The sequence below is a fragment of the Rhinolophus ferrumequinum genome, chromosome 5 (genome assembly GCF_004115265.2).
Source record: "Rhinolophus ferrumequinum isolate MPI-CBG mRhiFer1 chromosome 5, mRhiFer1_v1.p, whole genome shotgun sequence".
NCBI lineage: Eukaryota > Metazoa > Chordata > Mammalia > Chiroptera > Rhinolophidae > Rhinolophus > Rhinolophus ferrumequinum.
Window position 1 is genome coordinate 82,419,733 of NC_046288.1, and position 16,798 is coordinate 82,436,530.

Here is a 16,798-nt window from a genome sequence, read left to right on the forward strand (position 1 = left end):
CTTAGAGCCCCCTTAGATGTTTACTTCCTAAAGGCCCCCAAAAGGAAGTTCCCTAAGATGGTGAGTCTAGGGCGACTGGTGGAAAGTCTCTGCCCAACCACAAAGGTGTCCTCACCTCGCTCCCACTGGGGACTGGTTCCCAAGGGATTTGGTTCTTATCTTAGTATTTGGCCGATCCTCTTACATCTAGACTACAGAACTTCATTTCTTTTCTTCCTTTCTTCCTTTCTTTTTTTCTTTTATTTATTTAATGGCATTATGACACTGTTACAATCAAAAGTCATCTTTCTAGCTTGTGACTCAAACAAGACATTTATTATCTCTAATCCGTAAGACAGTCGTGTCACACAGGAAACCGCAGAAGTGCTGAAGGAGAGGCCAGCCCTGGTTCCATTCAGGACTTCGCCAGCTCACCCTCTTCTGCATGTTGAACTTCCAGGTGCCCTCAGGAAGGAGGAAGTTGGGGGTGGTACCCACACATCCAGAGGGACCACCCTTTTCTTCCTATAGGTCCGATTTATGTGTCCCAAGTAGCAGATGGCTGCCACCCAAGGTGACCTATAGTCTGTAACTCATTGGTCAGTCTGAAAGGACAATAGGCCCCCCCAGTCACTAACAAACAAGAGGGAGATGAGGTCAGTCTCCGATAGCAGGGACCATGCAGGACGGTTGGTTTTCCTGGCAGCTTCGGTTGGCATTTGCTAGAAGCTGATATCATCTCAAGAACAACTAGTGGAAAAACACATTCTTCCTCCTTATCTTTTGCCAAGATATTTCCCCATTGTTTGTCTGGCCTAAGAGTCAAGGCCATTTCTTCATCACAAAAGCTCATCTCACAGGACAAATGCCATGCGTGTATATGTGACCAGAATCTTGGGGACCAGAATCCAATGATGGTCTACCCCGCTCAACTCAAATTCACAAAGCACTTTATAGTTCTCAGAGAAAGTAAGAGATTCGTGGTCTCATTTAATTCTCACAAAACCCTGAGAGAAAAAGTAGCCTCAGAGAGGTAGAGAGACTTGCCAGGGTTCCCACAGCTGGCAGAATATTGGGCCAGCCCCTGAAAGCCCAAAGCCCAGGTCTTCTCCCCAGCCTTTGACTCCCTGCCTTAGCAAATACAGCAGATGTCACTGGGTTAAAATACAAAAAGAAAAAAGAAAACAAGGGGGTGGGGGGGAGAGAAAGAGAAGATGGGAAGGAAGAAAGGAGGAGAATAATAAAGAAAGCGTTACTATTTAGACTTAAGTACTGTGATTTTCTAGCAACCAAAAACAGTTCACGCAGAGAAACTAGAGAGACTTCACTCCACTTTTCTAATCTGATTTGATTTTAAATTCAGAGCCCTCAAGCAAGAAGTTGCCTGGGTCTCGATTACATAAAACTGTTCCCCCAGGCTGTTGGCTTCTCAGCCTTACCTACACCCAGCTCTCCCCCTCCTTTGACAAGCCTGGGAACCACGGCCGCATCTGATTGAGCCCTTTGAACTGCCAGGTTCAAAGTCCTGGGGAAGATTCAGAGGGGAGACTGTGGAACCAGGCGTTAGTATGGATTCATTACCCTTTTACGTAGCCTAGAGATTTGCCTTGATTTGCTGTCCACCATGAAATGCATGCCCTCCTTCCAGAACCTTGGGGGATGCCACGGTCTTTGAAACAAAAGGGCTTGTCTGTTGGCTGGCTTCAGATAAGACTTATGATGCCTCTCTAACTGATTTGTTGCGAAAGGCTTCTTGCCCATGAAGCAAATGCCAGTCGGGAGACCTGGGCTCTGGAGTCAGCTCAGCCGCAAGATAACAGCGGGCATCTGGGTAACCCTTCTGGGGCTCATCTGCAGGCCCTTGGCTTTAACTGTTCATGGACGTCAAACCCTTTCGAAAATTTGATGAAAGGTGTAATAAAGCTTCCTAACACACACAAATATATGCATATATTTATAGGAAAAAAACATTTAGTTTTTAATGTCAGAAGGTTCATGGACCCCACTAGGCCATCCAAGGACCCCCTTCATCCCCCAAGTTAAGAAGGTCGTGTCTAAATGACACCTGAGCTCCTCCCCAGCTGCATGAAATGGACTTTAGAAAATGATTTACAGTTAAGGAAACACTTCAGCAAATATTGTACCTCTTGTAAGCCTCTTTGCTTCTTCAAGAGCAGAGTAGGGCCCAAGGATGAAAGTCCAATAAGCACACAGATTTTCATAATGAAGGATGATCGGGAATTCTACCACCATTGAGGAAAGAAAGAGAAAGGGAATGTCCGGAAAGATAAATGGCTACATTTAAAAAGAATATTGTGACTATTTTAATGCTCATTTTTTTAAAACATAAAGATAATTAACCATAGGCCTCATCACTTAAACACTCTATTAGTATTTTGTCATTTCTCTTCAAATCCCTTTTTACACACACACACATACACACACACGCACACACACGCACATCTCTGCATGTAAATATGTCATAAGCCACATTTTTATTCTGAACTTTTTAGGTAACATTGAGGCATACTTATGGTAATCTTATTCCATACTCCACATAAATACTTACATTTATAATATTATAATACGTGTATGAACATAGCACCAGAATTTGCTTAACAGTTCCCTCTTGGATGGGCATGGAAACTGTTTCCAGTGTCTTGACACTATAACTGGTGATATACTGAACACCTTTGTACATGGAATTTGGTCCAGATTTTAGGTTGCTTTCTTAGAAAAAGAGTCTCATCAGTGGAATTTCTGAGATAAGAGGAAGAGTATATCTAAGGCTCTTGGCAGCCATGGTTCAATTGTTTCCCGAGGAGTCAAAGCAACTTACAGGCCCAGCAGCAAACGGTATGCTTGCCAGGTGCACATAGGGTATAAAATGTTGATTTTTGCTTAGTCTTTAGTTGTAGTGTTTGCAGATTTTTTAAATCTCTATACTAATAAAAATTCTGCCCCAATGCTACTAACCAATTGCTCTGAAAACACACATAGAATAGTTGTAAAGTTCTCTATCACCAAGAGTTATTCAACATCTTTTTTTTTTTTTCATTTTATACAGGTCCTTGGAACAGAGAAAGGTGAACTGTTTATGTTTGTCTTCATACCCTGATATCATTAAGTTAAGTTCTGTTTCCAGATTTGCAGTCATCTGTTGAAAGTATTAATGATTCAGGTCTGGGATGTATGAGTGTGTGTGTGTGTGTGTGGTGTGTGATGTGATCCAGATGGATCCAGGACCTCATAGTCTGTTCAAGAATCCTCCGGTCCAAACAGGGTGAGTTAAGTTGGAGCTGGGCTCATGGTCAGTCCTCAGCCATGGACTCCTGCCAAGAAGGAGACTCACTCTCTCACTGTCACCCATTGTCACTTTGGGAAGACGTTGCTGGTCCACTGCTTGAGAGAAGCTCTTGGTCTCTCTATCTTTAATGTCACCCATGCACACACACATATATACCTTCATTTGAGCACACATGTGGGCGTCCTTGCTGTGGAAGCATGCAATCCAACACTTGCTAGCTGGCAGGATGCTAAGCAAGTAATAACTTCACGCCCCTGTGAACATACTGTTCACCATTCACTTAGAAGGATGAATTAGGACCAGAGCTACAGGGCCCGAGCCATGGCCCAAAGTGTTAACACAAGCAACATGCTTCAAGAAAGCAGCAGAGGCCTCCACCCACTCACTGTGTGGTTTGGGCCAAGTATTCATTGCCTCTGCAGGTCCCAACCATGCTCTTCTTTATACTGAAGAAGTTAGACTGGAGCAAGGCCTCCTCTGGGTTAGCAGATCCCCGAGGGCCCCGGATGGAGGCGTGGGGGCCTGTTGGCAATTCTAAGTCAATTCAAAACTTAAAGGAAGCTGTGCCCTTTTCCACACTAGAGCCCAGTATCTTAACTGACATGTGCAGGTGTAGTTGTATCGGGTTCAATGATTATCAATGCAACAGTGTGACACAGTCCAGAGCACCCGGGGCAGGAGCTCTGGGTGCCTGTCGGTGACGTGAAATGCTTTTATAGGCTGTATGACTAGCAGACCAGTCACTGACTCCATCACGTTTCAAGTAATCGCAGTCCTTCCATCAAAGGTGTGCATTTTGTGATCAACCTTGGAGAGAGCCCAGAGTAACAACCAAAATGAAGACACGTGGGTGTCTATATGCTTCCGGAACTTTGTTATTCACAACCGCATCTGGGAGAGTGTTTCATGGGATTTCATACCGTAGTAGTATTGTGTGCCCTTTGTGTGTCATTCTGGATGACTGGTTAAAATCTATTCATGATGAAAAGGAAAAGAAAAAGTGGTGACACCAATAGCATGTGTAATTACTAAATAACTCCAGTTCATATGGTTGGCAGAACTTCTCGAAACTTGAAGATCAAAGGGGAAATTTTGAGAAAATGCATGCCTGATGGTAACCAGCGGGACTGTTGGTCTACATCAGGCTCCTGGGCTCTCCTGCCCTCTGGCAGGAGGAAGATGAGAATTCAGGTGTGGGGGGCTAGCCCTGCCCAGGCCTTCCGCTGCCCAGAACCGTTCTTAGATTGAACTTTTTTGTTTACGCTTCTATGTAACTTTTCACGTGAATGCAGAATTCCTCTTCAGTCCACTTCCACCTCAGGCCTTTCCATACCAAATACCATCCAATGTAACGTTCCACGTTTCAGGAAGTTCATGAGTTCCAGACTCAATACTTTGGATGACAGTATTGAATATTCAGTATTCAAGGCAATTTTTATAGCCTAGACGAGAAGCCGTTCCCAGGCGCCAGGGTCCTGGCAGAATCCGTGGGTTACAGTTTGTGGCAAACACCAAAAGCCCGCTCCTAATTACCAGAGACTATTGGATAAAATGATAGTGGTTCCAATAGGCCTCTAATAGTCCCCCACCATTTTCCTTCTGCAACCTGACCAAATTATGTGACTGCCTTCCTTACACAGCACCTCATCATCCCATGAAGCCCGAATCATCTCACCTGTCAAAAAATCAGAGTGCTCCCGAGATCCCTCTTGCCGTTGCCAGGTAAGAAGCCAGGAACCCCTTACAGGATCCCAGCTTTGGGGTCAGGCCGTGGGTTGTGCCGGATGACTCGCCAAGGCTCCCTGAGAAACGGGAAGCCCTTGGCCTTTGATAACGAAGCCCAATGATAAGACCCAATGGAAATCTGGGGTCACCGCAGTTCCGGAAGCTCACAGTGTCGTTCTTCCTGCTCTTTGTGTGTGACTGAGTGAGTGCCAGAGAGCGTGGGAGATTCGAAGCCTTGCGTGTCAGCTAGGTGGGGTTAACTGCAACGGATGCCAATCAATCTGGGAAGAAAAGCTGGCCTTTTCTAACGAGACTCAGTTCATGACTACACAGAAGCTTCTACTTCTGAATTGCACTTTATAGATGGCCGGGCCTTGAAAATGTCATTATCTGATTAAATACGTCCCTGATCTAGCTCTAGTGAAAACTGTCATCCCAACTGAAGAGTCGAGGAAGTTAAATCTCAAGCTGGGGACGCATTGACCAAGGTCACTGTGAATTAGTGGGGGCTTCCTTAACACAAAACCCAGGGCCTCCAAAATTAGGGCTATAAGGCCCCCAGCCTGCCCAGTGACTTTGGCCTCAGCTCACGCCCCCTCCCACTTTGCCCTCTCCGTTGTCACCTAACACAGGACATTTGCACGTGCTGTTTCTCTGCCTACCACACTTTTCCCATTGTCTCCCCTTCTTCACCCTGTCCCGACTTGGGGAACTTCTCTCCATCCATGAGACCCCAGCTTAAAGCCACACTGAATCCAGGAGATCCTTGTGACCCATTTCTCAGCGGGGATAAATGAGACCCAGAGACACGAACGAGGCCCTTACCATTGAAGTCAGGTCCACCTCCACTTTTCAGCAGCCCGTGATGCCTACACTGACTTGATTCTCCAAATGTAGCCCATGGATCCCGACTTTCCCTGGTGTCTGCCTGCGGTGAAGATGCTGTCTATGTATCTAATAAATACGTATAGGGCGTGTACCCTGCTGATGGAGGAATAGCATAGTGGTTAGGAGGAATTCACAGGGATTGCCTGGCTTCATCACTCGCAAACCACGTGACCTTGGGCAACACTATTCACCGTGCACGTGAAGCTGAGAGCAGAGCCAGGCCTGTGGCAAGTGCCCAGTGACTGTCAGCTCTCATGGCCATCGCCAGGCCCTGCATATCAGGGTGAGTTCAGCCCCATTTCCTTCCCTCCCTTCATTTTCTGGCCTTGTCCCATTTCACGTCTTCCGTAACTTTGTTCTCACTCTTTGGCCTGTGGGTATTAGGACTATGGCTTCATAACTCTTTTTAGGCTGTTTTCTCTTTAAGGCCCAGTCTGACACAATATTCTTCCCCATACCACAATATGATACCCTTTCGTAAGGTAATGTTCTAAAAGGGGGGGGAGATCATATTGTCGTGAAAAGGTAATGAGCTCTCCGTCAGACCCTCATCTGCAGCAGTTGTTTGATACAGTTTGGCTTCTCTTATTTATTTGTTTAATATATTGAACAACATCTCCTGATTTTTCTTCCTCTGGTAACTGGCTTCTTCTTCTGAGTCCCCTTTTGAACTAGTCCCCAAGCTGACCTGTACATGCTGGTATTCCTAAGGCCCATCTGAGGTCCTGTCTTCCATCACTCAGAGCCTAGGCACTTTCATCCAGTGCTGAATGTCCACCCATGTCGGTAATCCCGAAATCCCTACCCTCTGCCCCAACCACCCTTCTTAGCTCCAGACCTACACATCCAGTTACCCAACCTGCAGTCTTCCTTAAACAGGTGACAAGCATCTCAAACTCATAATGTGTGAGACTGAGCTCTTCATTTCTACTTTCATTCCCAAACCAACAGTACTCTCCTACAAACTTTCTCACCTCAGTAAATGGTAAGCTCTCTTTCCCATCTCTTATTTTTTTTTAATTGGGGAATATTGGGGAACAGTGTGTTTTTCCAGGACCCATCAGTCGTTGTCCTTCAATCTAGTTGTGGAGCCCGCAGCTCAGCTCCAAGTCCAGTCGCCGTTTCTAATCTTAGTTGCAGGGGGTGTAGCCCACCATCCCCTGTGGGAATTGAACCCGCAACCTTGTTGTTGAGCTCACGCTCTAACCAAATGAGCCATCTGGCCGCCCCTCTTTCCCAGCTTTACTCTTCCCATCCAATCCATTTCCAACTCCCTAAATTCCACTCTAAAACATGCCTTGAATCTATCCATTTCTCCTCATTTCCCCAGCTCCCAACATAGTCCAGAGCCACCATCAATCTTGCCTGGACTATTGCACTAGATAATGCTTATCTCCGCAGCCTACTTTTCACCCAGAAGGAACTGTATTCTGGTCACTTGCAGAACAAGCCGTGTTCCCTTGCCTCTGAGCCTTTATACCTGCTGCTCTCTCTGCCTGGATCACACCCTCACTCCTCATCCATCTCCTAGTCACCTTTCAGAAGTCAGCTCAGTTAGCATGTCTCCCAGGAAGCCGTTCTGGAGATCCAAAGCAATTTGTCTGTGTTAAACCAAAGGAACGTGTGCTGTGTGCACACCTGTCAGAGCATTACCCCACATCGCACTTACAATGCAATGATGTCTTCTTGCCATCAATGAAGGGCTTCAGGGCAGAGGCCATGCCTTCTTCGTTTTATATTCCCCCAAACATACCACGTACCCAGTAAGTATTCAACACATGTGTGCAAAACGAAAGAATCATTGTCTTTTATGTTTGTTTTGTTTTTGCTTTTGCTTCTATCCTTATAAAGTCTGTACTTGAGGCCCAGAATGTCCTCAGAGGATAGTCCTATTCTCTTGACTCTTTCTGAAAATCCCAAAAGCTTCGGGTAGAGAAACTTTCGTGGCTTTTTTCCAGATATTTATCAGAATTGTCCTCTGGCTCCTGGTAAAGGGATCCTGGTTTTCACAGAGTCAAAGTCTTGGATGTCGGCAGAAGTCCGACCAGGGATGACAGCACGGTGTGTTGGTTGAGTGACCTGTGAGCCTTTCGATCTACAAAGCTGGCCGTAAGACCCCAGGCTTCTGTGCAGATGACAAAACCAGATCAATACTCGGTTGATTTCACCGGTGCTAGAAAAGGGTTAGATGTCATTCATTAACCCAGAGGCTTTAGTCAAGAGAACAATCCCTGGGATTCAGCACGTTCCGTGTAACTAGATTTAACTGTGGCAGCACCTAGAGTTTATCATGCCAATGCTGACCACAACACGAAATGACCCAGAAATTACAGCTAATGTCAAATAAAACTAAACGGTAGGTCAAGTGCTAACTAGAGCCATCGGTAGACAGTCTCGGTGACATCATTATTGTGCTTAGAAATGCATATTGGTGTTTTGTCTTTCATTTTTCATAATCCCCTTTTCTTTATGGATTTTCTTATACTAATCCGCACAGTTTTCACAACTAGCTCACAGTTCAAGGAGGAATAAATTATTTTCTATACTATTCCTCTTGCTATGGCTGACTGTCCTTCAATGGGTAAATAATTACTATAGAATAGAAGCCCCAACCAGCCACTTATTTTCTATAATTACTGTAGTGACAAGGCGAGTGTAGATTCATGGCTTCCAAAAGTACAAAATCACGGTAGGTGCTCACTGAAGTGACCTGGAAAGAACTCACATGGGTCAGTTCATTCCATATCTAATGTTTGCCTGCCTGAAGAAAGGAGAGAAAGACCAGCATCCTCTTACTTTATGACACAGATGCTTCTAGCTCATCCAGTAAAATCTGAAGTGCTTTGCAGATGTGACCTTGGCCATCACCACTGACCTTGCCTTTGAGTGGAATTACAGCCAGCATGGGGAATACTAACATTCTTTCAATTCTAACATTTTCTTTAGCTCTTCATTCACGATGAGCACCCACAGCCTGCGAAACAGAGGTAAGAACACATTACCTAAGAATTACACCATAAACAGGTAAATCGTCTCACTGCAATATTCCTACACTGTGACTTACTTAGCTTTTGTGAACCTCAGAGTTGCCGAACCGATGTATATAAAGTGAGCTTGTTTTCACTGATAGATAGCATTTCATTGAGTTAATACCATTTTTATCCGTAATTAAATATGTTCGCTTAGGTGGTTTCCAGTTTCTTCCCTCTTATAACATTATGTTGTAAACATTGTACATGTCTTCCCATACATATAATATGTACGTTTTCCCGTATACAAAATGTGGTAAGTTCTCTTTCTAAGAGCAAAATTTCTAGGTCATAGGATAGTCCGCTCTTCAATTGGACTTGATGGATTTTCCCAAGTAGGCATATCATTCAGTGTCACCAACAGCTCATGATTCCCCTTGTTGCCATGCTCTCCAACAGTTGTTTTTAACAAAACTTAGTTTCCAACAACCCATTGGGTATAAAATAGGTTTCTCTTAAGTAAATTCTGAGAAATGGAGAAAATAAAACTGATCTCTCTTCCTGATTGTAAAGAAAAAAATCAAAAGGATATCCTGTCTGCAGAGATAACGAGAACAGCATGTAAATGTAGTGTTGGATTACTATTAGTGTTCAGTTTTGATATTATTAGTGTTCTGTTGTCCAAAACGACATCTGTCATGTTCTTTTGTCTTTCTTTCCTCTCTCTCCATGCCGTGGAGACTCTGTGTGCAGGTCTAATCCAACCTCTCTTTGCGGAGCCGTAAGAGAGAGCTGAGGGCTGGAGGGAAGAGGCCCCGTGGGGTACAGTGGAACGGCCGGGGGCTCTGTTGGCCTTGGTTCCAATTCTGCCTCTCTCCCTACAATAGGGTCAGCTTGAGCAAGTTAATTCTTGGAGCTTCAACCTTCCCATCCATAAAATTCAAATAATAATATTAATAATATTAATAATAATATTAACTCACAGAGTTCACACAGACACACACACAGCCCTCTGAAAGCCACATTTTAATATTTTTCCCTTTTTTCTGCATTCCCTTTCTTTATCCAGGGAGTTCCTACCCATTGAACCAATCAGACCAACCGTTTCCTCCCTGGCCTCATGTCTTTATTTCGTTTCTGCCCTGTAACGTCTGGGCCTTGGGTTGGAAAACTCATTTCCCCTGATGTACATACTGCCAGGAGGAGCTTCCCAAGAGAGGACAATTTTTTTAAAGGAAGGTGGCTATGATTAATGGGACGGGCTCAGTCCCTGAGAATCACATGACAGGAACTGTCACCCTGGAGGCCAGATCTCAGTGTAGGAAGATGACAAGACCTGGAGTATCCAGAATGGAGGACCAGGGGCAGGACAGGCCCAGACAGGGCATTATTCACGGGGTTTTGAGACTATGCTGCAAGGATGGGAAACAGAATCACAGCTTAAAGAGGAATCCAGAGTCTTAACTTGAAAGACAAAAATCTTACACACATAAAATTTAAGAGCAATTGAAGGATGGAACAGCAGTAGATGAAGTGGATGGACTTCCCAGCCATCAGTCCTGTCAAGCACCCTCAGGCTGGACATAGATGATTTGCCCTGGGGTTTCGGAGATTTTCTCTACACTTCTCAGAGGAAACAGGGTTGCTTCAAGAAACAGCCTGGGATGGACAGGGGAAGTATTTGGGCCTCCAGAGAACTTCAAAAACCGTTCATTCCTCTTTCAGTCAACAAATATTCACCAAACACATGATTCATACCCCAAATTGGGCTAGGCGCTAAAAATACAAAAAAGAGTCAGCCCCGCCCTTCAACTAACCAGTAAAAGCAACTTCCATGCCCGTCCACCAACTGACTGAACCATGGTCATTCTACCAGGTAAAAACTCATCTCTGGATTGCAGTACCTGGCAGAAATTAGGTGCACCAAAAACAACTCTCAATCCAGGCTCTCAGAGTTCTCAGTCTAGTGGGCTCTCAAAGCTTCCTGGTTTTAATTGGAATTCCTTAGATTAGGGAGGATGTCCTCTTCAGATAGAACAGTGAAATTTCCTTCTCTGTCGGCGTAGATAGTGTCATCCTTATTTTACAAGTCAGAAAAGATTTTGGAAATGTTTAGTTATTCTTGGTTGTTCAGTTACTACTTGATAAATAGCCTCTGCCTAATTCTCTGATAAACGAATTCAAGCTAAGCTATTATTAGGAGCCTAAGCAGATGAATCTCAGGACAAAAAAAAGTAATATTTTGAAATATCGGAAGAGGATCCAGAATGGTTTGGTTATACTCCAAAATAGTAACATTACTCTCTAAGTTTGGGACTCTAGATGATTTGTTTTCTTTTTTTGTTTGTTTTTAATTTTTGTTCACTAATGTTTTTTCTAACTGCATTTTGTTCTTTCAAGTATATGGCTTTTTTCTTATAAGATTATTTTTTAAGTTGTATGTAGGATAAATTAAAATCTGTTAATAAATATGTATGGATATTTAAATAAAATGCTTTTATTATAAGTTACAAAAGGAAGGTCTAGAGCTGCAGTTCTCTAATAATGTTAACACTAGTAGTAACATTTATTGAATGATTACTATGGGTCAGGCACTGTGCTAAGAATTTGATATACATAAGAATTTTAAAATATTAGTAATTATTGATATCAGTATGATTTTACAACCATACCATTTTTATTAGGCTCTCCTGCCTCCAATTTTATTGTCACAATGTTCTTCCACTCACCCTGTGTCAGTCTCTTCGTTTCTGTGACCCTCCATTCTCCAAGTAGGCGAGTCCTATTTCATGGGGGTATAAAACTCAAATGCAATGTTTTATGTAAAATCTTTCCAAAGATTAGCTGCCATTATTTTAGAACAAAATCAATTAAATACTTGTAGTGGATTATAAGCTCAGAATTGTATTTATTGATTAAACAAAGACTCAACTAGCCTTCAGGGGAAAATTGCATGGCCAAGTTGGTTTTTTGTTTGTTTGTTTTGTTTTATTTAACTCATTCTACTAATAGGCTACAATGCATATAGCTGTTTCCCAGTGCTCTTTTTCAAGTGGGGCTTTTAAAATATTCAAGCGAGGTACTCAAGAGTTGAAATATAATAAATCAGTTGCCACAATATAATGAAAAATTCATAATCACTGAAGACTATTCTGTACACTACACAAACTGATAGGAAACACTGATAATGGTTATTTTCTTCTCTCAAGTATGTTCTTATTGTTTCAATCGTGTTGAAAAGATAGCTGTGGCCATTTCAATAATAAGTCTCTAAGTATTGCTTCGCTATAATTCAAAATAAAGTTTTTAAAGTCTTTTTTTTTTTTTTTTTTTTTTTTTACGATACCTCCTTTAGCTTTCTCTTGGTTAGTATTTGCCTGATATACAGTGTCCCACGCTCATTAGTGATCTCTCTGTGTCATTATATTTTAGATGCGTAATTAGCACTCCACATAACTAGAATGTTTAAACCAATCTGCATCTGGTTTTTAAATGCTGTTTACAGTTTAGATATTTATTATGATTACTAATATTTTGGATTCATTTTTAAATTATTTTGTGCCTCCTATTTGCCCTGCTTTTTACTGACTTTTGGTTTCTTTTCCTGCCAGACATTGGGTTCATCTCTTCTTTATTCTCCTTTGTCTTTCTTGGAAGTTATACTATTCTTCCATTGGTTTTAGTGTTTTAAATTACAGCATGCGTGCATTTGAAACCTCTGAAGTTCACATCCTCTTCCCAAGCAATACAGGAAGCTTTTAAAATTTTTAAAGGAGAGACGTCTTTAGCATTATTCCTATATTTAAGGTTCTGTCTTCTCTTTTAAAGACTCTTTTACCCAGGCATGATTTTGTAGCATCAGACATTAGTCATTTGGAAAATAATGATTCACAGACCCAAGCAGATCTTTCCAATGTTAACATATTCCATTATGAAATATTTTTTTTTAATCACATTTCTAAGTAACACCACCAATCTCATCAAGTCTAACTGTTGGGATGCTGTTATGTCAAGATGGCAAACACAAGTTTTTCCAAATTCCAATCTGCATTTGAAAATTCTAACTTTACAACTGGCAACAAACTGCCCGCTGTTTTCCATGAAGTAACAGGCTCACTTGGTTCATTTTTAACAAAACATCTACCAAATGCCTGAGTCTGACTAGCCATCGTTTGTCAGTCATTTTTCAGGTTAAAAAAGTGGTATTCCATTAAAACAAAATGTTATTCTTTCAAGTTTAAAAAAAATAATGTTTCATGAGTTAGGAACAAGCTTCGCTTGTTTAAGAAACTGAACAAGTTCATTACAGCCAGACTAGAGCAAATGATAGGGGTGTGAATGGATGGATGGATGGATGGTTGGATGGATGGATGGATGGATGGATGGATGGATGGATGGATGGATGGATAGACGGACAAATCAAAAGAGAAAGAGTGTTCAGGACTTTACTAACAGAAGTAAAACATTTCAGTTTTCTTCTAGGTGTAAAGAAAATCATGGAAGGATTTTCACCAGGGGGAATAGCAAAGTCAGAATTACATTTTTTTTTAATTTATTTTTTTAAATTTATTGGGGTGACAATTGTTAGTAAAATTACATAGATTTCAGGTGTGCAATTCTGTATCACATCGTCTATAAATTACATTATGTGTTCACCATCCAGAGTCAGTTCTCCTTCCACAGAATTACATTTTTTAAAGATGACTCTGGATACCCTGGGGGTGAGGGGACAAAAGTTGAAGCGAGAGAACAGCCCAGAGGAGACTGCCATCCAGAGTGAGATGCCGGTGGTGTAGACAGTGAAGGTTACCACAGACGCATGAAGGGGTGATGGGCTCCGGCTCCGTGTTGGAGGGAGGCAATTTGAGATGTGTAGTAACGAGTCACTTAACTGAATTCTCTTTTCCCAGATCATAAAGAAAGCACGCAGTCCTACTCTCCTCAGGGATGTCAGTCTCCAGCCAGCTACAGCCCTCAGGAAAATTCCCTTCACTATAAAAACACCGGCTGGAGAAAACCTTACCCCACAAGGTCTGAGGAAAAGGTAAACTAGACACACCTCTGCATTGTCTTTCTAGATAAAGTTAGCTTCTAAATAGGGCTTTTTTGAACAATGCTTCAAAGGAAATCACAATTGACTTTAATTTTTCCTCTTCTGGCTACATATTACTGGGTTTTCATATTTTAAAAAGTGTTTTGCTGTAAAACATTTTATATTGCTCTTTCACCAGATTCTGTAACTTACATACAGTAGTCCCCACTATTCACAGGGGATGCATTTCAAGACCCCCGGTGAATGCCTGAAACCTAGACAGACTTTGTTTTTTCCTATACATACAAACCTATGATAAAGCTTAACTTATAAATTCAGCACAGTCTGGGAGAAACAACGATAACTAATAATGAAATAGGACAATTATAACAACATACTCGTACTGTAATAAAATGTAAAGCAATTTCTTCCAAAGGAGGCCTCAAATAAGTGACGACTTTGATCCCGATCTTGATGGAAGAGAATGGCAGAGCTGGGTGGGTAGGACGAGATAGGAAGGGGCAGTAGGGCCAGCCCACACCAAGCCCCGAAGCTGGTGTCCACAGAAAGGCCAGCACAACTGGCTGGCCAGACCCGTGTCCTCCGGTTCGGTGGTGGCAGGAAGTGAGGTCTCAGAGTTAGGTGGGAGCTGGCTCGTGGCACTCACCTGTGCTTGGGCCGCTCTTCTTGGAAGGGTCAGGTTTGTGCTGAGAGGACCAGAGAATCAGACTGAGAGACCCAGGACCTGATGTCACATCCCTAGGTTTGCCAACCAGGTGACAGGTGTTGACTGAGCCCCCACTGTCCTTATATGCCAACTTCCCGGGGTCGTGGCAGGGCTGGACTGAGGATGAGGGCTGAGGAGGGGCCTTTCCTGTGCTGGACTTATGCAGGGATCATTGAATATTATAATCCTTGGGAATTGCAGACCCAGGGTGCACCTCTCTGTCCATCCTGCTTTCTGTTATGGTGGATGTTAGAACTGAAAGAAATCAATTGGTAGAAATAAGACAGCATGGCCCAAGGAGAAAGCCAGACAAAGGTTTGAATCCTAGTTCTGTTGCATGAGATTTTAGGCAAGTGGCATAAAGCTGCTCTCAGCCTGCACGTGTCTAACCCTCCCCACTGTTTTCATGACTGGGACAGCATAGGCTTCAGAACAAACAATAAACATCCCACCTCAATAAGCTTCAGCAGGTGAAGACTTAGAAAGCATTGATAGCTGGAGGGTTTATTATCCATTCTGAGCACTTTTGCAGTAAATGGAGTGAAATTTCTGGTTACTTGCAATGACAGACGGACTCTGTCATGTCAGTTTCACACGTCCTAAGCTGCAGTTACTTTCTCTGGGTCCAGACCCAGGGACAGAATTTTCGTACTGCACATCTCCTATCAATGGACCTGTGATTCAGCACTGTGGGGACAAAAGTGCATTTTCATTCATTAAATTACTGGTACCTCCCTTTGACCCCTAAACAGTCATCATTTAACCTGTCCTGCAGGACGTCCAGCACAAAGAATGGTACATCGGAGAGTACAGTCGCCAGGCAGTAGAACAGGCGTTAATGAAGGAGAACAAGGTAATGCCTTCTGTGGGGTCCATGTCCACAATGTGTACGTCACGTCGTGTCCTTCTGCCAATGGCTGGGCGCTCAGTCATGGCTCCCTCCCTTCCCCCTTCATGCCCGTTTCTGCCTTCTACCCGCAAAAACACTCAGAAAACAATACCCCAGTTGAATGACTTCGTATTTTCCTTTTCTATCAGTCTGTTAGTTTTCTCAAAATGTGTTTCCCATTTACCAAAGATAATTTAGATGGCAGCATTGCCCAGATTCATTGTAACAAAATCATTGCCGAGTATAAGGCTACTCTATGCAGCCCCAAAGCAGGATGGGCCATTGGGAAGTGCTGGCGTGACTGGAGACTCCAGAAGTGACACGAGATAAAACCACAAGACAGGGTGGTGCATTTATCCCTGACTGTCATGCTAGATTGCAGGCACGACGCCGAGGACAGGGGGGTATGTCAGGAGATTTGGAAGAAGGGGGTGCCATGATCTGACTGGAGCACTTCTCAGAAAGTAACAAGAACCCTTATGCATGCTGACACTCAATAAACACTCACTGAATTAAACTGAATCAAGAATTAGTTTGCCAAAAATTAAAGCCGTTGGGGAATCTCATCCACGCAAGCGTCACTGTTGTCACCATGGCGAGGGTGGGACGCTGGCATGCCTGAGGAAATAATCATTCCTGCCTTTTGCTTCAGGATGGCACTTTCTTGGTCCGAGACTGCTCCACGAAATCCCAGGCTGAACCCTACGTTTTGGTGGTGTTTTATGGAAACAAAGTCTACAACGTGAAAATCCGCTTCCTGGAGAGGAACCGGCAGTTTGCCCTGGGGACAGGACTCAGAGGAGATGAAGTGGGTATAGTGCACGGCTTTCCTTTTCCATGCCAAAGACAAATAAAGGGCGAGTTTGGGGGATGCCGGCCAAGGCTTCTGCACATCCCCAGGGCTGCAGGATAGGAGCAAAGGACCCCGCCCAGGAGGAGGGGAATGTAATTAACCCTCCAGCCCCTTCCACAGGCATCCCGCACACATCCTACACTTCAGCCCCGCCTCCCCGGGCCAGCAGCCAATCCTGACCATCCCACGCCTCTTCTGTCCTGCTTGGCTCATTAAAGAAAACTCACTCTTCAAGAAATCCCTAAAATCTGCCTCCCAGGAAGCCTCCCCACATGAATGCCGCATTCCTTCCAGCCCCAGGGCTGAACTCCCACAGCAGGTACTTCTGATGATATCTGTTAGTGTTAGGGATCCGCACGTAGGTTTGTATCCCCAAATTGAAGGTGAGCTCGGTCAGCACTTCGTGCTGCGTGGAACACACCCGTTGTC

General features: G+C 43.5%; 1 protein-coding gene across 2 annotated transcripts in view; it reads left to right on the forward strand.

Annotated features, from left to right (window-relative positions):
• The window catches only part of CLNK (cytokine dependent hematopoietic cell linker), a 157,686-nt gene that overhangs the window by 133,982 nt on the left and 6,906 nt on the right, over positions 1-16,798 (forward strand). For both annotated transcript variants that reach the window (XM_033105433.1, XM_033105434.1), the window contains exons 13-18: positions 3,047-3,065; positions 4,927-5,008; positions 8,846-8,886; positions 13,779-13,912; positions 15,403-15,480; positions 16,169-16,324. In XM_033105433.1, the coding sequence (XP_032961324.1) occupies positions 3,047-3,065; positions 4,927-5,008; positions 8,846-8,886; positions 13,779-13,912; positions 15,403-15,480; positions 16,169-16,324 (510 nt within the window). The remainder of the gene's footprint in view (positions 1-3,046; positions 3,066-4,926; positions 5,009-8,845; positions 8,887-13,778; positions 13,913-15,402; positions 15,481-16,168; positions 16,325-16,798) is intronic.